The sequence below is a fragment of the Sus scrofa genome, chromosome 11, assembly GCF_054392235.1.
Source record: "Sus scrofa isolate SSC_HxYL_T2T_F1_AM1 chromosome 11, Sscrofa_HxYL_maternal_Yorkshire_Landrace_v2.0, whole genome shotgun sequence".
Lineage (NCBI taxonomy): Eukaryota > Metazoa > Chordata > Mammalia > Artiodactyla > Suidae > Sus > Sus scrofa.
In genome coordinates, this window is record NC_139393.1 from 2,949,718 (window position 1) to 2,975,604 (window position 25,887).

General features: G+C 42.4%; 1 protein-coding gene and 1 long non-coding RNA gene across 4 annotated transcripts in view; one reads left to right on the top strand and one right to left on the bottom strand.

Moving 5' to 3' along the window:
• The window catches only part of LOC110255792 (uncharacterized), a 111,073-nt gene extending 102,459 nt beyond the window's left edge, over positions 1–8,614 (bottom strand). The window contains exon 1 of the long non-coding RNA XR_014818940.1: positions 8,342–8,614. This is a non-coding gene — a long non-coding RNA (uncharacterized LOC110255792). The remainder of the gene's footprint in view (positions 1–8,341) is intronic.
• A 100-nt stretch (positions 8,615–8,714) lies between these two features.
• SGCG (sarcoglycan gamma) overlaps positions 8,715–25,887 on the top strand; it is a 69,827-nt gene continuing 52,654 nt past the window's right edge. For all 3 annotated transcript variants that reach the window (XR_014818861.1, XM_021065459.2, XM_021065454.2), the window contains exon 1: positions 8,715–8,966. Coding sequence is in view for 2 of the 3 variants with exons in the window: in XM_021065459.2 (XP_020921118.1) it covers positions 8,913–8,966 (54 nt within the window). In the remaining variant the exon portion in view is untranslated. The remainder of the gene's footprint in view (positions 8,967–25,887) is intronic.

Sequence of the window (25,887 nt, forward strand, 5' to 3'; positions counted from 1 at the left end):
ATCGGCTAAGTATCTTCTTTAGCATCTTTGAACTTGTTTCTTAGGATTCCATGATTTGCCTTCTTCAATAGCCTCTTGTTTTAAAATATTAGACACCATTAGAAAGAAGAATTTCAGGTACTGAAATTAAATATGTCTGTGAGATTCACTCATGCACATGGATTTCATTAAGTTCAGTGAAGCAAATAAAATCTGTTGTTATAGAAAAGGACCTTCGACAGCTCATAATTACATAAAAATAAATGCATCCGCTGAAGAGTAGAACAAAATTAAGATGTCAGCACTGATGGATCTCATACAGAAATTTTTAAGAAGCCCTTTAAGACTCAGTAACTTTTCCCTGTCTTGTGTGGTTCTATTAAAATGGTAACAATGAATTTTGCAGCAACTCGACAGTAATTATTTAATTTTTAACACATCACAGAAGCTAATTTTTAGAAATGATAGACTAAAATATGTTATATTAAAGTCTACTTAATTAAACCATGAAAGACTAAGATGGCAATTGCAATGAGAATCTAATTAGAAATGAGAATTAATTCAGAACCAGGACTAAATTTACAGATTACAAGTACATGATTGATTCCAACACTCACAAGCCAGGATTATAGCATTAAAGATAAAACTAGCTCCAGATGGCCAACTAGCACAGGAAAAAATGCTCAACATCACTGATTACTAGAGAAATGCAAATCAAAACTACCACGAGATACCACCTCACACCAGTCAGAATGGCCATCAGTAATAAGTCCACAAATAACAAACGCCGGAGGGGCTGTGGAGAAAAGGGAACCCTCCTGCACTGCTGGTGGGAATGCCAGCTGGTACAGCCACTGTGGAGAACAGTATGGAGGTACCTCATAAAACTATACATAGAATGACCATATGACCCAGCAATCCCACTCTTGGGCATATATCCAGACAAAACTTTCCTTAAAAAAGACACATGCACCCACATGTTCACTGCAGCTCTATTCACAATAGCCAAGACATGGAAACAACCCAAGTGTCCATTGAAAGACGACTGGATTAGGAAGATGTGGTACATATACACAATGGAATACGACTCAGCCATAAAAAGAACAAAATAATGCCATTTGCAGCAACATGGATGGAACTAGAGACTCTCATACTAAGTATGTCAGAAAGAGAAAGACAAATACCATATGATATCACTCATATCTGGAATCTAATATACAGCACAACTGAACCTTTCCACAGAAAAGAAAATCATGGACTTGGAGAATAGATGTGTGGTTGCCAAGGGGGAGGAGGAGGAAGTGGGATGGATGGGGAGCTTGGGGTTAGGGGATGCAAACTATTGCTTCTGGAATGGATGGGCAATGAGATCCTGCTGTGTAGCACTGGGAACTCTGTCTAGTCACTTATGACGGAGCAGGATAATGTGAGAAATATAATGTGTACATGCATGTGTAACTGGCTCACCATGCTGTACAGTAAAAAAAAATGTATTGGGGAAATAACTATTAAAAAATAATAACAAAAAACAAAAGAAAAACAGCAAATTAATAAGTGTTTGAAATTATGTAGTTATATGCACTTTTGAGTTGAACATCTTAGTGTCATTCAGACGACTGCACTAAGGAGACAGAAATTTAAATTAAAGATTTGAAAAAAAAAACACTAGCTCCAGGCCAAGGAGCTACAAAAGGCATTGTTGGCAATAGGAGCAAGAAGATTCTTTCTGGTAAAAACTCCTCGCCAGCAATAATTAGGACAGATAAGTGTGGCAGGCATCCCTTAAAACTAGTCTCAGATCAAAATCCATCACACATGGAGATTTTCATTACAAAATAGGAAAAAAATAGTCCATTCCCCAGTTCTGCAAATGATGTGAAGACCACAGCACCCTTCACAAAAGCTTCATCCAAGGCAATGATATTCTCTTAACAAGCATCACCCAGTGACCACACCCTCAGAGTAGGACTCTGTTAGCTGTCCTTTCAGAGTCAAGCACCAGTTACCTTCCAAATCAGAGGTTGAACATGGGAGCACGCAGAAATCCAGTCCAAAGCTCCACTCCAAGGCTACTTGATTCTCAACATTTTCCTAGCATATGCATGCAATTATGTATTTATCTCTAAAGTTTTATAACCAACCTTTATATCTTAAACACAATGAATTTCACTGGTAAAGAGCATCTCTAAAACCCATTTGGCATATTAATAAGCTACAACTTTTCCAGGAGAAGCCCATTTCTAACACCCATTATGCTCACTTACTGACCGACAATAAAGACAACCAGGGGCACCTGTTGCAGCTACATCCTGAATGTGGTTCTTTAGGGCAGGGAAGGAGCATGGTGAATGGGACACGCAGAAAAGCGAGACCGCTCAGAACACACGCGGATTTAGAGATGTGACACTGGAAAGACGAAATCAATTTACACGTTTAGTTAAAGTCAAAAGAATAACCTGCCAAGGAGCCTAAAACCGTTTTCCATAGACATGCCATCCAAACAATTGCTATTAGGGTCCCGAACCTGACATCATCCAGTATGAACCAACCACAGAAATGTTTGCAGAGCTAGCAAAAGGCATGCGCTAGACCGCTCATTCAGCCACAAGTTAGAAATAAGACAAACGCCCGCCAACACTAAAAGACCTTGGGTCCTCACTGGTCGAGGTAATTCACAGCCACAGAAACAAACTGCAACTACATGCAGTGACACAGATTAAGTCATAAGTAGCACGTGCAAAAGAAGCCAGCCACAAATCTATGTATCTATCTGTTACCTATCTATTCTTCCTGGGTTTTTTTAGGGCCATGCCTGCAGCATATGAAAATTCCCAGGCAAGAGGTCAAACGGGAGGTGCAGCTACCAGCCTACGCCACAGCCAGGGCAATGCCGGATCCTGGCTACATCCGTGACCTATACCATAAGGCACGCCACAACAGCTACCTTCCTACAGGTTTTTCAATCAAGAGCAAAATATTTTAGGGCAGAATATTGCTATAATAGAGAGGAAATAAACCTACTTTGTCTTACCCCTTACATTTCTAGATTGCTCATATACAGCAGTATTTATATGCACTTTTTAAAATTATAGTTGACTGATAATATTAGCTTCAGGTGTATAATATAGTAATTCTGTATTTTGTAGATTATACTCCATTTAAAGTTATTATAAAATACTGGTCTATTCCCTGTGCTATACAATATGTCCTTGTGGCTAATTTCTTTTTTTATCTCATAGCTCATACCTTGCCCCTCCCCCAATCCCTCATCCCACTGGTAACCCCTAGTTTCTTCTCGCTCTGCGTCTGTTTCTGCTTTGCTATATGTATTCATTTGTCTTATTTTTTAGATTCCGCATATTAGTGATACCATACAGTATTTGTCTTTCTCCATACGACTTCAGTGAGTAGGGCACCCTCTGGGTGCATCCTTGGTGCTGCAAATGGCAAAAGTTCCTTTTTTGTGGCTGAGTAATTTTCCATTGTGTCTATGTACCACATCGTCCTCATCCATTCACCTGCGGATGGACATTTAGGTTGTCTCCACGTCTTGGCTGTTGCAAATAATACTGCTATGGCCATAGGGGTGCATGTGTCTTTCTGAATTCATGTTTTCGCCTTCTGTGAATATACACTCAGGAGTGGAACTGCTGGACCACATGGTGGTCCCATTTCTACTTTTCTTTTTTTTTTTTTTTTTTTGTCTTTTTTTGTCTTTTTCTTGTTGTTGTTGTTGTTGTTGTTGCTATTTCTTGGGCCGCTCCCGCGGCATATGGAGGTTCCCAGGCTAGGGGTTGAATCGGAGCTGTAGCCACCGGCCTACGCCAGAGCCACAGCAACGCGGGATCCGAGCCGCGTCTGCGACCTACACCACAGCTCACGGCAACGCCGGATCGTTAACCCACTGAGCAAGGGCAGGGACCGAACCTGCAACCTCATGGTTCCTAGTCGGATTCGTTAACCACCGTGCCATGACGGGAACTCCCCATTTTTACTTTTCTGAGGAACCTCCAAACTGTTTTCCTTCATCAGGGTAGTTGTTTACATTCCCACCAAGAGTTTACAAGGATTCCCTTTTCTCCATATCCTCGCCACCTTTCGCTAGTGGTCTTCTTTTTGATGAAAGCCATTCTGACAGGTACGAGATAATATCTCACTATGGTTTTGATTTGCACTGCATTAGCATCTTTTCATGTGCCTGCTAGTCATCTGTGTATCTTTTTGGAAAAATATGTATTTAGGTCCTTTGACCGTTTTTAATCAGGTTATTTGTTTTTTGAGGTTGATTTGTGTGAGTTCTTTGAATATTCTGGATATCAACCCCTTATTGCATATATCATTTGCAAATATCATCTCTCATTCAGTAGGCTGGTTTTTCATTTTGTGGAGTTTCCTTGCTGTACAAAAGCTTTTTAGGTTGACATAGTCCCTTTTGTTTATTTTTGGCTTTGTTTCCCTTGCCCGAGGAGACACATCCAAAAAATAATATTGCTAAGACTGATGTCAAAGACTGTGCTGTACGTATTTCTTTCAATAATTTTGATGGTTTCAGGCCTTAAAGTCGTTTATCCATTCTGAATTTACTTCTGTGCATGATGTGAGAAAATAGTCCAGAAAGTTGACTCTTTTGCACGTAGCTTTCCAGTTTTCCCAGGGCCATTTACTGAAGAATCTGCCCTTTCTTCCATTGGATATTCTTGCCTCCTCTGCTGCAGATTAATTGAACATTTAAGTGTGGGTTCATTTCTGGGCTTTTAGGTTCCACTGATCAATGTGTCTCTTTTTGTGGCAGTACCATGCTTCTTTGATCACTGAAGCTTTGTAGTATAGTTTGAAACCAGGGCGTGTGATACCTCTAGCTTTCTTCTTCTTTCTCAAAATTGTTTTGGCTATTTGAAGTCTTTTGTGTTTCCAGATCAATTTTAGAATTGTTTGTTCCAGTTCTGGGAAAAATGCCCCTGGAATTTTGGTAAGTAATGCACTGAATCGTTCGATCGTCTCAGGTAGTGTGGTCATTTAAACAGCCTTAATCCTTCTAACCCGTAGGCACAACACATCTTTCCATCTGCCTACCTCATCTTCAACTCCTTTCATTAGCGTCCTGCAGTTTTCTGTGTACAGGACTTTTACGTCCTCAGATTTATTCCTTGTTATTTGATTCCTTTTTATGTGATTCTAAATGGCGTTGTTTTACAAATGTCTTTACGGAATTCTCTGTTAGTGTATAGAAACGCAACAGATTTCTGGTTGTTAATTTTGTATCTGACGACGTTACCAATCTCACTAATAAGTTCTAGTAGTTTTGGGTGGTGTCTTTAGGAATTTCTGTGTGTCGCATCATGCAAACAGTGACAGCTTTATTTCATCCTTTTCAATTTGGATTCGTTTTATTTCTTTTTCTCGTCTGTTTCTTTTTCATCTGCTTGGCCTGTGGGGTCCTGGGACTGGTGCTGACTGGCAGGTGGGGGGGGCGGCTGGAGGAAGGATTTCACAACAGTCCTTATCAGCACCAGCATCCTCCTGGGGAGATGAGCTCCCCAAAAGGGCTGCTGCGGCGTCCTCGCCCCAGGGTGAGCTCCAGCTTCCTCCTGCCTCTCTAAGAGGCTCTCCAAGACAGCAAGTGGGTCTGACCCAGGCTCCTTCCAAATTTCTGCTTCTGCCCTGGGTCCTGGAGTGTGTGAGATCTGGAATGTGCCCTTTAAGTACGGAGTCTCCATTTCCCACAGCCCTCTAGGGAAGCCTGGCTTCCCACAGTCGTCTTCTCTGTCTTTATCCTTGGGTTTCCCTGTTAAGCCTCTAGCTAGTCTACCATTTAGCTTTTTACTATCATGGAGCTACGAGACTCCTCGTAACTGGCTACTACCAAGATCTGCATCGTTTCGGACAGTGGCCTTAAACCGGAACCAACCCACACTCTCTCCAAATAAAACCTGTCTCCTTAGGGAGGACTGTGGAGCTCCCTTCTTACAGCCTGCCTCCCTGGGGGCAGAAGCTCTGCCCCGGCTGTTGCAGGACCAGAGGCAGGCATGGCAGTCCCCTTCTTGCAGTGACCTTCTGCGCGACGACCAGGGCACTGACCAGGGACTGGAGCCTCTGGTCCCGAGTCTCCTCTCTGAGTGTGGAACTGCCCCCCTGGAGTGAGTTAAGATGGGGACAGTTGTGGAGTTCCCGTTGTGGAGCAGTGGTTAATGAATCCAACTAGGAACCATGAGGTTGCGGGTTCGATCCCTGGCCTCGCTCAGTGGGTTAAGGATCCAGCGTTGCCGTGAGCAGTGGTGTAAGTTGCAGACGTGACTCAGATCTTGCATTGCTGTGGCTCTGGTGTAGGCCGGTGGCTATAGCTCCGATTAGACCCTCTAGCCTGGGAACCTCCATATGTCGCGGGAGTGGCCCTAGAAAAGGCAACAAGACCAAAAATAAAAATAAAAATAAAAAGATGGGGACAGTCGTGGCCCAATAGCCTTGGCCTGCCATAACTGGGGCAGGGCTTCCACCCTAAGGTGGTGGCTGGGTGCACAGGAAGTTCCAGATTGGTCAGCCCCTCTTGCCCTGAAGGTGAGAATGCTGGGGGTCTGCACCTCTGGGGAAGAATCCAAATTGCAGACTGAGAATTGGAAGAGAAGGAGGCCAGCTTCCTGGCTGCGCCACACGGCGCATCACACTGAGCTGGGGGGCAGAGGTTCTCATCCTGGCCCAAATATCCAGACTCTTGCTGCTCTTTCCAAGATTTAGTCCACGCTCCATTTGCTGTAACCCTTAGGACAATTTTCAGAGACTTTAGGTAATCGATGGTGAAAGAATTTTCACCAATTTTGATTGTTTCGCCGAAAAGAGGGTCTGCCAAGATCCTCCCGTCACCATTCCAATACTTCTTCTATTTATTGGTACTTTCATTGTTCATTTGAAAACCTCTATTTGCATTTTACAATGTAAGTTACAAATAACTGGACATGCCCTGCGTTGCTCAACATATTTCTTGCTGATGAGGAGCGCAATCAAAACCGTTCAGAGAGTTCGGGCCTTGCACACACCCCTGGCATTTTCCACACTCCACTTGGGAGAGGTTTGTTTTTTCCATCATGGAAATCGTGGCAAGTGCTCTGGGTCTCCTGTGCTTCCACCATCCCCAGCAGGAAGCTGGGGCCACAATTCCGTCTTTACCAGTCAACGCAAGACAGTGCTGGCTCTGGGATCATGCTGGTGTGGCCAATTAAACGCCTTATTAACTTTTATACACTTTTGACACAAATATAAAAGAGCAACCTTTGCTGGACAATATGCACAGTTTTTAGAGAAGCAAGCAAGCAATTCTTTTCATTAAGCTGCCTTTGAAATATGCAGAAAATGAACACATCCTTAACAATTCACCTCAATCTACATCAATCTTACGCCTTCTCCTGAGAGTAGGTTAAAAAAGAAAATCGTTTCTATCACCTATGAGGTAGAGAATTAATGAAAAATTTCCTTGGATTTGTCTAGGAAATTGGCTTTTGATTTCTACCTTTGAAAACGTTTGTTTTAAGAAATGTAATCTGGAGTTCCCGCTGTGGCACAACAGGATCTGTGGCATCTCTGCAGCACCAGGATGCAGGTCTGATCCCAGATCCCGCACACTGGGTTTAAGGATCTGGCATTGCCACAGCTGCAGCACAGGTCACCACTGCAGCTCAAACCTGATCCCTGGCCCAGGGACCTCCATACGCGGCGATCAAAAAAGAAGAAAAAAAAAGTGTAATCTAAGAGTTGTAAATATTTCTGCCTTGCAATAATCTTTGCTACACGAAAAACACTTTTAAATATCCCAGCATCTTTATGTTTCCATTTGGTTTGAAATATAACAGCGTATCTCCATTTAAAAATGCATAAAATAGTCCAGTGATCCTTCCACGAACGTTTGGGAATTTACCTCCTTAGCACATTCATCGGACGCCTCCAACACCTAGGCCATTCCCAAAGACACCAAGCTACTGAAATCAAGTCGCTTTCCTGTGTGAATGAAGGGATGCGCGTGGATGTCAATGAGGAAACACCGACGCACTAAGGAAAACTACGCCACATAACCATTTGAGCGAACCTCTCCAGGCTTTAAAAAAGAGAATCACAGTACTTCTTAAAAGTAGCCCACGGGCGCTATTCAGGAGCCCCGCTCTGAATAGCTGGTCCCAAACTGTTTTTCTGCCGCAGCCAGTTTCTGCAAACCCCGAGGGGGCCTCCCAGCGGCCGGGCCGGGCCCTGCCGTGTGAACGGAGCCGGAGAGGTTCGCGGGGGACAAGCCGGGGGGACACTCCGGAACCCGCGAAGGGCCGGTCCACCAGCAGGGACGCCCTGCCACGCGCGGAAAGGGCGGCGCTGGCTCTGGTACCTCGTGGGCCGAGGGCCGAGGTGGGAAGACCCGCCGCTTCTCAGCGCAGCTCGGAGCCCCAGATGCGCGAGGCGACTCAGCGGCACGGGAGCAGACCGAAGGCGCCCGGCGGGCGGCGGAGGGGCCGGGCGGGAGTCTGCGACGGGTGCGGGGACCCGGCCACCTGCGGGCAAGAGACCCGCGGGTGGGGCAGCGGAGGAGGGAAGGGAGCGTGCAGGAGGGACGGGACCGGAAGGACGCGAGGTCTACAGGCGCGCGGGCGATCGCGCAGATGCCCGCGATGCAGGCACGTGGACGCACGCGCGGGGCGGGGGCGCTCGGGGCGGGGCGCGGAGGGCGGGATCCTGCGTTGGCCCCGCCCCGCCCCGTGTGCTCCGCGGAGTCTGCGGCCCCCGCCTCCGCCGGCGCCGCGTCCCGGCGTCCAGAGCCAGCGCCGGGATGTGGGCGCCCGCGGCCGGGGGTGCGGCGTCGCCGCGGAGGAGCAGAGTCGCCGCGGCCGTCGCGGAGGGCGGAGGACGGAGCAGTAGCCCGCGCTGTCCGCGGAGAAGACGGTGGTCTCCTTCCACCTGGAATGAAGGGACACGCGGGGCCGGTCCGCGCCTCCGGACCCCGGGAAGCTGGGCAGGTAAAGAGGGCGGCCTCGGGCCCCCGCTCCGCCGTCGGCTCCCCAGTTTCCTGCCCCTACACTAGCCCCTGCGAGGTCGGGCACCCCCGGCCCCCCAGCTCCCGCCGGCGCCACGTCTCACCTGCCGGGCAGCGAACAGGTCTCCTTCCGCGGCTGCGGGGCGGGGCTAGGGAGCCGCCAGGTGTGGCTAAACCGTCCGCCTGTCTTTGCCCCAAAGACTTTGCTGGCCGAGCGGCACTCGGACTGGATTTGACTTTAGGATAGTGAGTTGTGTTGTGTAAGTAGGTTTTGCCCATCGCGACGCCCTGGGTCGCTGCCTAGTCCTTCGGGGTTAGGTAGGAGAGGCGGGGCACTAACCAAGCTTCCCGGAGGGGCACGGAGAGGTCACGTGTCTCACACCCTCTCCTCTGGGCTTGTGCTTTCATCCTCAAGCGAGTCTATCCACTACCCCAAAGTACCCATGGTTGACGTGTGCATACTGCATGTTATCACTTGGTTAAATGGGGATTAATTAGGACGTTGATAATAGCCCTTGCTGGATAGTTGATGTCCATAAATGCTGGGACAGTCATGTTGCATTTTTCTGTGAAATAGCTACTTATCAAATGATACCTGCTGGTGTTCCAGAAGTTCTTAGTGAGATGACTGTGCTTGTGCTGGGTGTTCCTTAAAGCGGATACATCTGTGTAAAGCAATTGAATGGAATTTTTTTTTTTTAAGCAAGACTTTTTATACGGCTCTTCATGTCCTTTTCTTCCTTTAATATGAGCGGGATATATATTTAAAAATATGAAAATAGATTTTACAGTATTATTCAAAAATCTTACCCAGTTCTCGGTGATGGAATATTTTACTGGAAGCTTCCGTTTGCCGCCTATTAAACCTGCCTCTCCAGAACACGTGCTTCCAAAGAAAGTAATTGCAAAGTGGCAGCCACTCACAGGTGTAAAACATCCTACAGTGGACTGTTAAGGTTGTGGGACAGTCCTGTTTTCAAGTATTTAACTCTCTCTAAATCCTGTGTTCTGGAGTTCCCGTCGTGGCGCAGTGGTTAACGAATCCGACTAGGAACCATGAGGTTGCGGGTTCGGTCCCTGCCCTTGCTCAGTGGGTTAACGATCCGGCGTTGCCGTGAGCTGTGGTGTAGGTTGCAGACGTGGCTCGGATCCCGCGTTGCTGTGGCTCTGGCGTAGGCCGGTGGCTACAGCTCCGATTCAACCCCTAGCCTGGGAACCTCCATATGCAGCGGGAGCAGCCCAAGAAATAGCAACAACAACAAAAAGACAAAAAAATAATAATAATAATAATAATAAATCCTGTGTTCTTTCCATTTTCAGTGTTTGTTGGTGCTGAATCAGACATTAAACCCAATGTTTAGTAGATACTACCCATAAATCATTAACACAGATAATACAGTTACCATTGCCAGCTTACAAGAATAAGAAGGTGTCTCGCATAACAACTGTAATTGATGAGACAATGTTTCTTTAATCTCAGAAAAAAAATGTAGGGATGCGTAGTCCATTTAATAAACTAAATTCATTAGAGCTACATAGCAGACTATAAAAGAAATAAGTGAACTTTTAACATTTAACCAATAATGTGTTTGCTTTTTAAAACTATGAAAATACCTCTCTCAGAACTAAGGAGGTACTAATACTCATTTCATTTTCAAAGAGGCATTTTAGTCACATGTTCATGTGGCTAGCTCGTGTTTAAAATATTTTTTTAGGAGTTCCTGTCGTGGCGCAGTGGTTAACGAATCCGACTAGGAACCATGAGGTTGCGGGTTCCATTCCTGGCCTCACCCAGTGGGTCAAGGTTCCGGCGTTGCCGTGAGCTGTGTTGTAGGTCGCAGACGCGGCTCGGATCCTGCGTTGCTGTGGCTCTGGCGTAGGCTGGCAGCTACAGCTCAGATTTGACCCCTAGCCGGGGAACCTCCATATGCCACAGGAGCGGCCCAAGAAATGGCAAAAAGACAAAAAAAAATAAATAAATAAAATAAAACATTTTTTTAAATATGTGTGTGCTATAATACCATTTTAATCAGCATCATTTCATTGTCCGGGGTCTGATTTTTTTCAAGTGTATAAGCCCTGCTTTAGTGTTTAGTTCTTAAGATTGCGCCCTGCAGGAGCACCTTCTGTACTGCGGGTAGTACATGCGCCTATCCGCAGACACAGTTACAGTTCAGCAAGAAAGATAATTTTACTTCTTTCTCTAGAATTGTATTGTTAGAAAGTGATGTATGTGGAAATGATCATTATACTATAATAACCCAAACATTTCATTTTCTCAACTTAGGAGATGGTGCTTTGTGATTTAAAAAAAAAAAAAAAGTCCAATTCATTGTCTTCTTAGTTGAATTTATTTGAAGTAAATAACTAGTTATGTGCTGTCAGTGTTCTCTGTGTAGACAACCCTTGGTCCAAGTATGTTGATATATAAATTTCTGAACATGACACCTTCAAATTAGGCAGCAAAATAACTGCATACAACAGCTTGGATTTTTAGCTTATCTTTTGTTGTATATGAGGGAGCTATTTGTACTTTAATGAAGGCTGCAGGAAAAGGAAGGAGTTGCTTAAGAGATGCTTCCTAATGATTTTAAGGTCATGGACCCCTTTGCAAGTCTGGTGATGGCTCTAGGTGTGCTAGCCAGAAAAAACACCTGGACAGGTATACCTACTCTGGATTCAACTTCAGGAGGTTAACAGCCTTCTAAGCCCAGCCTTGGACCCCAAGCAAGATCACTTCACTTAGCTTGTTAGCATGTCACTGGGCTTGGTTGCTGCAAACACAAAACCAGCATTACAAAATATAACTACAGTAATAATTACCTTAATAATACAACAGTGAAAACTGAATTGGAAAAGCAATATGAACCAGGTCTTCATTTATAAAAGTGTGCTTATCTCATAGACTTTACTACTTGTTGCTAAACTTTCTTCAGAAAGAAGGTATCTGAATGAGGAAGGGAATATTTTTTAAATGCAAAAACTATGACTAAAACCACATTGCATTGAAGTCAAAGGCCTAAGGAGCAAACAGATACGGAAAAGCTAGAGCTGTATACAGGTTATGTTCTTATAAAGAGTGTCTGTGCGAACATTGCGTTATTTCGGTGAAATTCAGTGGATTGTATTATAACTGAGCTCTTCTTCATTTCGAAGGTGGGTAACGTACAGACAGTTGTGTTGCAAAGTACCCCCGCGTGAAAAGGACCAGCCAGCCTCCCTGACCAGTGGTCCCTCTCGGCAGCACGGTTTCCCCCTCTCATCCTTCTCCTTCAAGATTCTGAACTCAGGCTGTTTGCTGATAATCCCTCTTAACCCATAGTAGGAGTAAAAATGTGATCAATTCAGTCATATCCTGATAATTTTCTTCTGAGATGTGCCCCTAGTAGCTTTCTCCTTTACCTCTGTCTTCTAGAACTTGTCCTACAGGGAAAAAGTGGTGTGTCCGTTGCACAGATGGAGCCCCTGCTTTAAGCCAGGTGCTTTAGGTATTTCATTTCATCTCATCTTCACGAGCACCCTGTGATGAGGGCCCCACTTTACACAGAAGGAAACTGGGCCCGCAGAGGCTGTCATGGGCCAGGGTGGCTTCTGGGCAGAGGCCCGTGGTAACACAGACGTGACCCCGAACCCAGGCTTCCCACGCAGCACAGCGTCCAGGCAAACGCTCCGCATCAGCCCTGCGTTCCACTCTTTTTATGGATGCAAAACAGCTGAAACCACTCGTCGATATGGCCAGGGCTAGGAATTCCTTGAATCAAAGGAAAGAAGACAAAGCAGTTAGGACTAAAGTTAAATAGTGTGAAGAATAAAGACCCCTAACCTTTGAGCCCTTGAAACCTCAGAGAATTTGTCTTTGGAAACTCTGTAGGTGCCTCCTTCTAGATCTTCTTTCTCTAATTAAATATTTTTTCTCTGTCTGTTGAGTAAATCAGGTAAATACAGGAGATTGTGGGATAATCTCTTACTAACACAGGAGTCTGTCAGCACGTCTTGAGGTGGGTTGACCCTAGTGAGATGGTGTTTTAGCCTGTGGTGCTTCCTTTTTATGAAAGGTTTTATTAACACATCCTCATCAGGTGCCAATGCTATCACCCTTCACATCGCATCATGTTTTACTATTTCATTTGTGCCTTTCTTCCTTTTTTCCCTTCTTGATAATCAGTTTTTCTGGACACATCATTTCTGTACATTACATCCACATTCCAAATCCCCACCAAAAAAAAAAAAAAAAAAAATTAACAAACCCGACTAGTATCAGTGAGGATGCAGGTTCAATCCCTGGCCTCACTCAGTGGGTTAAGGATCCAGTCTTGCCATGAGCTATGGTGTAGTGTAGGTCACAGATTCGGCTCGGACTTGGCTTTGCTGTGACTGTGGTGTAGGCTGGTAGCTGTAGCTATGGTTCAACCCCTAGCCTGGGAACTTCCAGATGCCACGGGTGCGGCCCCCAAAAGACAAAATAAATAAATGAAGAGGAGTTCCCGTCATGCCTCAGTGGTTAATGAATCTGACTGGGAATGATGAGGTTGCAGGTTCAATCCCTGACCTCGCTCAGTGGGGTTAACGATCCGGCGTTGCTGTGGCTACAGCTCCAATTAGACCCCTAGCCTGGGAACCTCCACATGCCATGGATGCTGCCTTGAAAAGACAGAAAGACAGAAATAAATAAATAAATCCATCCCCACTGTTTAGAGCATGTATTTGCTGTAGATTTGGGCAAACTCACACCCACTGTGTGCTGCTGGCTCTGCCTTTGCTGTCTTTCTATCCATCGCCTTGGGGAGGGGGCCTCTTCCTGTGTCTTCTTCCATGATGGGAGCCCTGGCCTTGCCCTATCCCAGGTGGCCACTGAGTCAGGCTGGTCCTCTGAGCCCAAGAGTGGATCTCATCACCTCTGTGCTTCTCTATGCAGTTTCTCCTCCGGCCGTCTCTGGCTGTGACTTCCATCCTGATTTCTAGGTGTTTTGGGAAATAGTTAATTTTTGTCATTTTTTCAAGGTTTTTTGAAGTATAGTTGATTTACAGCGTTGTGATCATTTCTGTTGTGCAGCACAGTGATTCCATAATACATGTACAGACATCCGTTCTCTTTCAGACTCTTCCCACATAGGTGATCACAGACTATTGGGTAGCGGTCCCGTGCTGTACAGCAGGTCCCCAGGGGCCATCATTCCATATGTGTCATTGTGCACATGCCAGTCTCAAACCCCTCTCCCTGCAGCCTGTCCCCTTTGGTAACTGTAAGTTTTTCAAAGTCTATGAGTCTGTTTATGTTCTTCAAGTAAGTTCATTTGCATCCTTTTTTTTTTTTTTAAGACTCTACTTATTGGTGATGTCGTATGATGTTTGTCTTTTACTGTCTGGCTAACTTATGATGGTAATCTCTAGATGCATCCATGTTGCTGCAGATGGTAGTATTTCATCCTTTTTTATGGATGAGTAATATTCCATTGTATATATGTATCACATCTTCTTTATCCAGTCCTCTGCTGATGGACATCTAGGTTGCTTCCATGTCTTGGCTGTCGTAAATAATGCTGCAGTGAACATTGGGGTGCATGTGTCTTTTCAAATTATGGTTTTGGATAGATGCCCAGGGGTGGAACTGCTGGATCGTATGGTAATTTTATTTTTAGTTTCTTGAGGAACCTCCATATTGTTTTCTAACGTACATTCCCAACAACAGTGTAGGAAGGCTCCCTACTCTCTGCAGTTATTGTTTATAGACTTTTTGATGATGGCCATCCTGGCTGGTGGAAGATGGTAGCTCATAGCCTTGATTTGCATTTCTCTAATAATTAGTGATGTTGAAGCATCTTTTCATGTGCTTTTTTTTGTTTTTTGCTTTTGGGGTTTTTTTTGGTGGTTTTTTTTTTTTTTTTTTTTTTGGCCATCTGTACATCTTTGGACAAATGTCTTTTTAGATTGTCTTCCCATTTTTTGATTGAGTTGTTTGTGTGTTTTTTGGTTTTTTGTTTGGTTTTTTTGATATTGAGCACACAAACAAATACAGGAGGTGTTTGTGTATTTTGGAGCTTAAACCCTTGTCAGTTGCTTCATTTGCAAATATTTTCTCCTGTTGTGTGAGTTGTCTTTTCCTTTTGTTTATGGTTTCCTTTGCTGTGCAAAAACCTTTAAGTTTAATTAGGTCCCATTTGTTTATTTATGTTTCTATTTGCATTACTCTAAGAGGTGGATCTGATAAGATTCTACTGTGGTTTATGTCAGGAAGTGTTTGGCCTGTGTTTTCCTCTGAGTTTATAGTATCCAGTCTTATATTTAGGTCTTTAATACATTTTGAGTTTATTTTTGTGTATGGTGTTAGGAAGTGTTCTAATTTCATTCTTTTGTATATAGGTGACCAGTTTTCTCAGCACACTTATTGAAGGGACTGTCTTTTCTCCATTGTATATTCTTACCTCCTTTGTCATAGATTAGTTGACCATAGGCGTATGGGTTTATTATTCTATGCTTTCTATTCTGTTCTATTAATCTATATTTCTGTCTTTGTGGCAGTACCATACCGTTTTGATGACTGAGCTTTGTAGTATAGTCTGAAGTCAGGGAGCCCGATTCCTCCAGCTCCATTTTTCTTTCTCAGGATTGCTTTGGTTATTTGGGGTCATTTGTGTTTCCATGCAATTTTAAATATTTTGTTCTAGTTCTGTGATGCATATCCTTGGTAATTTGATAGCGATTGCATTGAACCTATAGATCATGTTGGGTAGTTTAGTCATTTTGACAATATTGATTACTCCAATTCAAGAGCATAGTATGTCTTTCTATCTGTGTTATCTTTGATTTCTTTCATCAGCGTCATATAGTTTTCAGAGTACAGGTCTTTTGTCTCTTTAAGTAGATTTATTCTCAAGTATTTTACTCTTTTTGATGCAATGGGAAGTGGGATTGTTTCCCTAATTTCTCTTTCTGCTCTTTTGTTGTTAGCTTATAGAAATGCATTCCATTTCTGTGTATTTATATCCTGCAACTTTACCAAATTCATTGAAGAGCTCTAACAGTTTTCTGGTAGCATCTTTAGGATTTTCTAGGTACAGTATCAGGTCGTCTGCAAACAGTGATAGTTTTACTTCTTCCTTTCCAATTTGGATTCTTTTTATATCTTTTTCCTCTCTGATTGCTGTCGCTAGGACCTCCAAAACTATATTGAATGAAAGTGGTGAGAGTAGACATCCTTGTCTTACTCCTGATCTTAGTGGGGATTCTTATAGCTTTTCAACATTGAGAATGTTTTAGCTGTGGGTTTGTCATATATGGCCTTTATTATGTTGAGGTAAGTTCCCTCTATGCCTACTTTCTGGAGGGTTTTTTATCAGAAATGGGTGTTGGATTTTGTCAAAAGCCTTCTCTGCATCTATTGAGAGGATCATGTGGTTTTTATTCTTCAGTTTGTTAATGTGGTGTACCATACTGATTGATCTGCAGATATTGAAATAATCCTTCCATCTCTGGGATAAATCCCACTTAATCATGTTGTATGATCCTTTTAATGTACTGGTGGATTCAGTTTGCCAGTATTTTGTTGAGGATTTTTGCATCTATGTTCATCAGTGATATTGGCCTGTAATTTTCTTTCTTTCTTTCTTTCTTTTTTTTTTTTTTTGGTGGTATCTTTATCCAGTTTTGGCATTAGGGTGATAGTGGCCTCATAGAATGAGTTTGGGGGTGTTTCTTCCTCTGAAGTTTTGTGTAAGAGTTCCAGAAAGATAGATGTTAACTCTTCTCTAAATGTTTGATAGAAATCTGGGCCTGGGCTTTTGTTTTTGTTTTTGTTTTTTTTTTTCACCTTTAGATATCTTTTTATTTATTTATTTTTTTTATTTTCCCACTGTACAGCAAGGGGGTCAGGTTATCCTTACATGTATACATTACAATTACATTTTTCCCCCACCCTTTCTTCTGTTGCAATATGAGTATCTAGACAAAGTTCTCAATGCTATTCAGCAGGATCTCCTTGTAAATCTATTCTAAGTTGTGTCTGATAAGCCCAAGCTCCCAATCCCTCCCACTCCCTCCCCCTCCCATCAGGCAGCCACAAGTCTCTTCTCCAAGTCCATGATTTTCTTTTCTGAGGAGATGTTCATTTGTGCTGGATATTAGATTCCAGTTATAAGTGATATCATATGGTATTTGTCTTTGTCTTTCTGGCTCATTTCACTCAGTATGAGATTCTCTAGCTCCATCCATGTTGCTGCAAATGGCATTATGTCATTCTTTTTTATGGCTGAGTAGTATTCCATTGTGTATATATACCACTTCTTCCGAATCCAATCATCTGTCGATGGACATTTGGGTTGTTTCCATGTCTTGGCTATTATGAATAGTGCTGCAATGAACATGCGGGTGCACGTGTCTCTTTTAAGTAGAGTTTTGTCTGGATAGATGCCCAAGAGTGGGATTGTGAGGTCATATGGAAGTTCTATGTATAGATTTCTAAGGTATCTCCAAACTGTTCTCCATAGTGGCCGTACCAGTTTACATTCCCACCAACAGTGCAGGAGGGTTCCCTTTTCTCCACAGCCCCTCCAGCACTTGTTATTTGTGGATTTATTAATGATGGCCATTCTGACTGGTGTGAGGTGGTATCTCATGGTAGTTTTGATTTGCATTTCTCTTATAATCAGCGATGTTGAGCATTTTTTCATGTGTTTGTTGGCCATCTGTATATCTTCTTTGGAGAAATGTCTATTCAGGTCTTTTGCCCATTTTTCCATTGATTGATTGGCTTTTTTGCTGTTGGGTTGTATAAGTTGTTTATATATTCTAGAGATTAAGCCCTTGTCGGTTGCATCATTTGAAACTATTTTCTCCCATTCTGTAAGTTGTCTTTTTGTTTTCTTTTGGGTTTCCTTTGCTGTGCAAAAGCTTTTCAGTTTGATGAGGTCCCATGGGTTTATTTTTGCTCGAATTTCTATTGCTTTGGGAGACTGACCTGAGAAAATATTCATGATATTGATGTCAGAGAGTGTTTTGCCTATGTTTTCTTCTAGGAGTTTGATGGTGTCCTGTCGTATATTTAAGTCTTTCAGCCATTTGGAGTTTATTTTTGTGCATGGTGTGAGGGTGTGTTCTAGTTTCATTGACTTGCATGCAGCTGTCCAGGTTTCCCAGCAATGCTTGCTGAATAGGCTTTCTTTTTCCCATTTTATGTTCTTGCCTCCCTTGTCAAAGATTAATTGACCATAGGTGTCAGGGTTTATTTCTGGATTCTCTATTCTGTTCCATTGGTCTGTCTGTCTGTTTTGATACCAGTACCACACTGTTTTGATGACTGTGGCTTTGTAGTATTTCTTGAAGTCTGGGAGAGTGATGCCTCCTGCTTGGTTTTTGTTTCTCAGGATTGCTTTGGCGATTCTGGGTCTTTTGTTGTTCCATATAAATGTTTGGATTGTTTGTTCTAGTTCTGTGAAAAATGTCATGGGTAATTTGATAGGGATTGCATTGAATCTGTAGATTGCTTTGGATAGTATGGCCATTTTTACAATATTGATTTTCCCAATCCAGGAACATGGAATATTTTTCCATTTCTTTACATCTTCTTTGATTTCTTTGATTAAAGTTTTGTAGTTCTTGGCATATAGGTCCTTTACCTCCTTGGTCAGGTGTATTCCGAGGTATTTGATTTTGTGAGGTGCAATTTTAAAAGGTATCGTGTTTTTGTATTCCTTTTCTAATATTTCATTGCTGGTATACAGAAATGCAACTGACTTCTGAATGTTAATCTTATATCCTGCTACTTTGCTGAATTTATTAATCAGTTCAAGTAGTTTTGGGGTTGAGTCCTTAGGGTTTTCTAGGTATAGTATCATGTCATCTGCATACAGTGACAGTTTTATCTCTTCTCTTCCTATATGGATGCCTTTTGTTTCTTTTGTTTGTCTAATTGCTGTGGCTAAGACTTCCAAAACTATGTTGAAGAGCAGTGGTGAGAGTGGGCATCCCTGTCTTGTTCCAGATTTGAGTGAGAAGGCTTTCAGTTTTTCCCCATTGAGTGTTATATTTGCTGTGGGTTTATCATAAATGGCTTTGATTATATTCAGGAATGTTCCCTCTATACCCACTTTGGCAAGGGTCTTGATCATGAATGGATGTTGAACTTTGTCAAATGCTTTTTCTGCGTCTATTGAGATGATCATATGATTTTTGACTTTTCTTTTGTTAATGTGGTGTATGATGCTGATTGATTTGCGTATGTTGAACCATCCTTGTGAACCTGGGATGAACCCAACCTGGTCATGGTGTATAGTTTTTTTTGGTATGTTGTTGGATTCGGTTGGCTAAGATTTTGTTGAGAATTTTTGCATCTATATTCATCAATGATATTGGCCGATAGTTTTCTTTTTTGGTGGTATCTCTGTCTGGTTTTGGAATGAGGGTGATGGTGGCATCATAGAATGCTTTTGGGAGTATTCCTCCTTCTTCAACCTTTTGAAAGAGTTTAAGGAGGATGGGCACCAATTCCTCTTTATATGTTTGATAAAATTCACCTGTGAAGCCATCTGGTCCTGGACTTTTATTTGTAGGGAGTGATTTTATGACCTCTTCAATTTCATTTCTAGTGATCGGTCTGTTCAGTTGGTCTGTTTCTACTTGATTCAGTTTTGGCAGGCTGTAAGATTCTAGAAAATTGTCCATTTCTTCCAGATTGTCAAACTTGTTGCCTTATAGTTGTTCATAGTATTCTCTTATGGTTTTTTGTATTTCTGCTGTATCCGTTGTGATTTCTCCTTTTTCATTTATAATTTTGGTTATTTGGGTTCTTTCTCTCCTCTTTTTAGTGAGTCTGGCCAGGGGTTTGTCAATTTTGTTCACCTTTTCAAAGAACCAGCTCTTGGTTTTATTAATTTTCTCTATTGTTTTTTGAGTCTCTATTTTATTGATTTCTTCTTTGATCTTTATAATTTCCTTCCTTCTGCTGACTTTAGGACTTTTTTGTTCTTCTTTTTCTAATTCATTTAGGTGGAGGGTTAAGTTGTCAATTTGGGATCTTTCTTCTTTTTTGAGAAAGGCCTGTATTGCTATAAATTTCCCTCTGAGCACTGCTTTCGCAGCATCCCATAGGTTTTGAGAGGTTGTGTCTTCATTATCATTTGTTTCAAGGTAGTTTTTAATTTCCTTCTTGATTTCCTCATTGACCCATTGGTTTTTTAGTAGCATGTTGTTTAGTCTCCATGTAGTAGGTATTTTCTCTTTCCTTTTCCCATGGTTGATTTCTAATTTCATGGCATTGTGGTCAGAGAAGATACTTGAGATAATTTCTATGCTCCTAAATTTATTGAGGTTAGCTTTGTGTCCCAATATGTGGTCGATTCTTGAGAATGTTCCATGAGCATTTGAGAAGAATGTGTAGTCTGCTTTTTTTGGATGTAGTGTCCTGAAGATATCAATGAAGTCTAACTTTTCTATTGTTTCCTTTAGGATCTCTGTTGCTTTATTGGTTTTCTGTCTAGAGGATCTGTCCATTGATGTGAGGGGGGTATTTAGGTCTCCTACTATGATTGTATTCTCATCAATATCTCCCTTTATGTCTGTTAATATCTGTTGTATGTATCTGGGTGCTCCTGTATTTGGGGCATATATGTTGACGATAGTAACATCCTCTCCTTGGATGGATCCCTTAATCATTAAGTAGTGTCCTTCTTTGTCTTTCTTTATGTCTTTTGTTTTAAAGTCTATTTTGTCTGATATGAGCGTTGCAACTCCTGCTTTTCTGTCATGTCTATTGGCTGGGCTTTTGTTTGTTAGAAGATTTTTTTTTTGTCTTTTTTTTTTTGTCTTTTGTTGTTGTTGTTGCTATTTCTTGGGCCGCTCCCGCGGCATATGGAGGTTCCCAGGCCAGGAGTTGAATCGGAGCTGTAGCCACCGGCCTACGCCAGAGCCACAGCAACGCAGGATCCGAGCCGCGTCTGCAACCTACACCACAGCTCACGGCAACGCCGGATCGTTAACCCACTGAGCAAGGGGCAGGGACTGAACCCGCAACCTCATGGTTCCTAGTCGGATTCGTTAACCACTGCACCACGACGGGAACTCCTGTTAGAAGATTTTTAATCACAGTTTCAATTTCAGTGCTTGTGATTGGCCTATTCACCTTTTCTATTTCTTCCTGGTTTAGTCTTGGAAGATTGTACCTTTCTAAGAAATAGTCCATTTCTTCTAGATTGTCCATTTTATTGGCATATAGCTGCTTTAGTAATCTCTTATGATTACTTGTATTTTTGTAATGTTGTGACTTCTCCTTTATAATTTTTAATTTATTGATTTGAGTCCTCTCCTTTTTTTTTTTTTTCTTGGTGAGTCTGGCTAAGGATTTATCAGTTTTGTTGATCTTTTCAAAGAACCAGCTTTTAGTTTCATTGATTTCTTCTATTGCTTTCTTTGTTTCTATTTCATATATTTCTGCTGTGACATTTATGATTTCTTCTGCTGACTTTGGGTTTTGTTTGTTTCTCTTTCTCTGGTTGCTTTAGGTATAAAGTTAGGTTGTATATTTGAGGTTTTTCTTATTTCCTGAGGTAGGCTTGCATTGCTATAAACTTCCCTCTTACAACTGCTTTTGCTGTGTCCCATAGGTTTTGAATGGTCATGTTTTCATTGTCATTTCTGTCTAGGTATTTTTAAAATTTCCTCTTTTATTGCCTCAGTGATTCATTGGTTTTCAGTAGCATATTGTTTAGTCTCCACTTTTTTTTTTTTTTTTTTTTTTTTGCGGTTTTTTTCCCCTGTCGTTGATTTTTAGTCTTAGAGCATTCTTGTTGGGAAAAAATCTTGATATGATTTCAGTTTTCTTAAATTTACCAAGGCTTGATTTGTGGCCCAAAATGTGATCTATCCTAGAGAATGTTCCATGCGTACTTGGGAAGAATGTGTATTCTGCTGCTTTTGGATGGAATATTCTATAAATACCTATTGAGTCCATCTGGCCTAATGCATCATTTAGGGACTGTGTTTCCTTGTTGATTTTCTGCGTTTGTACCCACGGTTGCTGGGTTTGATGTCATAGTCGTGTGTGGATGATTTCCTACCTTTACTATATGTTTGTGTTTGCCAATGAGCCTTATCCTTTGTAAATTTATCGTTTATAGTTGTTGGTGGTTTTTTTCTTTTTCCACCTAGAGAAATTCCTTTAGTAGTTCTTTTTTTTTTTTTTTGTCTTTTGTCTTTTTGTTGTTGTTGCTATTTCCTGGGCCACTCCCATGGCATATGGAGGTTCCCAGGCTAGGGGTTGAATCGGAGCTGTAGCCACCGGCCTACACCAGAGCCACAGCAACGCGGGATCCGAGCCACGTCTGCAACCTACACCACAGCTCACGGCAATGCTGGATTGTTAACCCACTGAGCAAGGGCAGGGACCGAACCCGCAACCTCATGGTTCCTAGTCGGATTCGTTAACCACTGCGCCACGACGGGAACTCCCCTTTAGTAGTTCTTGAAAGCTGATTTAGTGGTGCTGAATTCTTTTACCTTTTGCTTGTCTGTAAATTTTTTGATTTCTCCTTCAAATCTGAATGAGAACCTTGCTTGGTAGAGTATTCCTAGTTGAAGGATTTTTTTCCTTTCATCACTTTAAGTATTTTATACCACACTCTTCTGGCCTGCAGAGTTTCTGCTGAAAAATCAACTGACAGCCTTATTGGGGTTCCCTGTATGTTATTTGTTGCTTTTCCCTAGCTATTTTTCTCTGTGTCTTTAATTTTGTTCAGCTTGATTAGTATGTGTCTCTGGGTGTTCCTCCTTGGGTTTATTCCATATGGTACTCGTTAAGCTTCCTGGATTTGAATGAGTGATTCCTTTCCCATGCTAGGCAAGTTTTTGACTATTATCTCTTCAGATATTTTCTCTGTCTCTTTCTCTCTTCTCCTCTGACACCTGTGTTAATGCCAGTGTTGGTGTGTTTAAAGTTGTCTCAGAATTCTCACAGACTGTCCTCATTTCTTTTCATTCTTTTTTCTTTATTCTGTTCTGCATCAGTGATTTATACCAGTCTGTCTTGCACCTCATTGTATGTTCTTCTGCCTCCTGTATTCTGCCATTGGCTCCTTTTAGTGAGTTTTTTATTTCGGTTATTGTGTTTTACATCTCTGTTTAATATTTAAATCATGTATTTCTTCAACATTTCTTACAGTTTTTCCTACGTTTTTTTTTTTTTTCCCTGAGATCCTTATTATCATTACTCTAAAAGCATTTTCAGGAGTTCCCGTCGTGGCTCAGTGGTTAACGAATCCGACTAAGAACCATGAGGTTGTGGGTTCGATCCCTGGCCTTGCTCAGTGGGTTAAGGATCCAGCGTTGCCGTGAGCTGTGGTGTAGGTTGCAGACACGGCTCGGATCCTGCGTTGCTGTGGCTCAGGCGTAGGCTGGAGGCTACAGCTCCGATTCGACCCCTAGCCTGGGAACCTCCATATGCCACAGGAGAGGCTCAAGAAAAAGGCAAAAAGACCAAAAAAATAAAATTAAATTAAATAAAATTAAAATAAAATCGTTTTCATGGAGGTTTCTAATTTCCAGTTCACTTAGCTGTTTTTCCTGGGGTTTGTATTGTTCCTTCATCTGGGGCTTATTTCTCTGCCTTTTCATTTTGTCTAGCTTTCTACATTCGTGGTCTCCTTTTTGCAGGCTACAGGGTTGTAATCATTCTTGCTTCTGGTGTCTGACCCCCGGAGGTGAGGTTGATACAGGGGCTTGTTGCAGGCTGCCTGATGGGAGGGACTGGTGGCTGCCCACTGGTAGATGGAACTGAGTCTTGTCCCTCTGGTTGGTGGGGCTTTGTCTGGGTGTGATTAGAGGTGGCTGTGTGCCTAAGAAGACCTTATGCAGCCCGTTTGCTGATGGGTGGGGCTGTGTTCCCACCCTTTTTGTTGTTTGGCCTGGAGCTTCTCAGCCCTGATGGGTGGAGCCAGATTTCTCCAAGATAGCCTCCAGGGGAGGTCACACTGACAATTATTTCCCGGACTTCTGCCTCAAAGGTCCTGCCCTTCCACTGAGCCACAGCCACTCCCTGCTTTCCTGAGAGATCCTCCAAAACCTACAAGTAGGTCTGACCCAGGTTTTTATGGAGTCCCTGCTTTGTCCTGGGACCCAGTGCCCATGAAGCCCTGTGTGTGCCCTACAAGAGTGGAGTCTATTTCCCCCAGTCCTGCGGAGCTCCTGCACACACACCTCACTGGCCCTCAGTGCCAAATGCTCCAGGCGCTCCTCCTTCCAATGCCAAACCCACAGGCTAGGGCCCTGATCTGGAACGCAGAACTCTCACTCCTGTGGTAGAGCTGCTGTGATATAGTTACTTTTAAGTCTGTGGGCCGCTCATCTGGCAGGTATGGGATTGCTTATATTATGAAAGCACCCCTCCTAACTTCTTAATGTGGCTTCTTCTTTGTCTTTAGGTGTATTATGTCCTTTTTGGTAATTTGCAGTCTATTTTGCGGATGGTTGTTCAGCAGTCAGTTGTAACTTTGGTGTTCATGTGACAAGTTGAGCTTAACTTCTACTCCTATATTTTGTCCCAGTTTCTCAAAAGTCATTAAATTTATGCTTTTAGTAAGACTAATAAAAAAAGGGAGGACTCAAACAAAAGCAGAAATTAAAAAGGAATCATTACAAATGACAGCACAGAAGGACCATGAGAGACTCCTATGAGCAATTATATTCCAACAAATTGGATAACCTAGAAGAAATTGGTATATTCCTAGAAAAACACCACCTACCAAGACCAAATTAGGAAGAAACAAAAAGTCTGAAGAAGCCAATAACAATATGGAGATTGAATCAAAATTTTAAAATCTCCCAACAGAGATAAGCTAGAAACCAGATCTGGCTTCCCTGGTGAAGGCTACCAAACATTCAAAGAATTAATGCACTTTCTTCTCAAATTCTTCCAAAAGTATGAAAAGGAAGGAAAACTCTGAAACTCATTTTACCAACCCAACATTACCCTGACACCAAAGCCAGATAAATACACTACCAGAAAAGAAAACTACAGGAGATACTCCTGACAAATATAGACACAATAGCTGTTAGCAAAATATTAACAAACTGAGTTCAGCAGCACATTGAAGGGATTATACACCATGGTGAAAGCGGGCTCTGGGATGCAAAGATTGTTCAACATGTACAAATCAATACACATGATGCATCACATTAATAAAATAAAGGTAAAAGTCATATGATCATCTCAATAGAGATAGAAAAAGAATTTAATCAAACACAAATCCTTTCATGTTAAAAACACTCAACAGATTTCATATAAAAAGAAGATATTTCAGCCCATAGCTAACATCATACTCAATGATGAAAGGCTGAAAGCTTTTCCTCTAAGATCAAGAAGAAGACAAGGGTGCCGGTGTCACCACTCCTGTTCAGCAGAGTACTAGAAGTCCTAACCAGAGCAGTCAGGCTTGGAAAAGAAATGAAAGGCATCCAGATGGAAAACAAAAGGTAAAATTTGTCTTTATTTGCAGATGATATGATCTTATTCATAGAAAGTCCTGGAGTTCCCATCGTTGCTCAGTGGTTAATGAATCCAACTAGGAACCATGAGGTTGCGGGTTCGATCCCTGGCCTTGCTCAGTGGGTTAAGGATCCGGTGTTGCTGTGAGCTGTGGTGTAGCTTGCAGACACGGCTCGGATCCCACGTTGCTGTGGCTCTGGTGTAGACCAGCGGCTACAGCTCCAATTAGACCCCTAGCCTGGGAACCTCCATATGCCACAAGAGCGGCCCAAGAAAATGGCAAAAAGACAAAAAAAAAAAAAAAAAAAAAAAGTCCTAAAGACTCCACTGAAAAGAACTGTTAGAAGTAATCAATGAAGTCAATAAAGTTTCAGGATACAAGATTATCATATATAAATTAATTGTATTTCTGTACATTAACAGCCACCTATCTGAA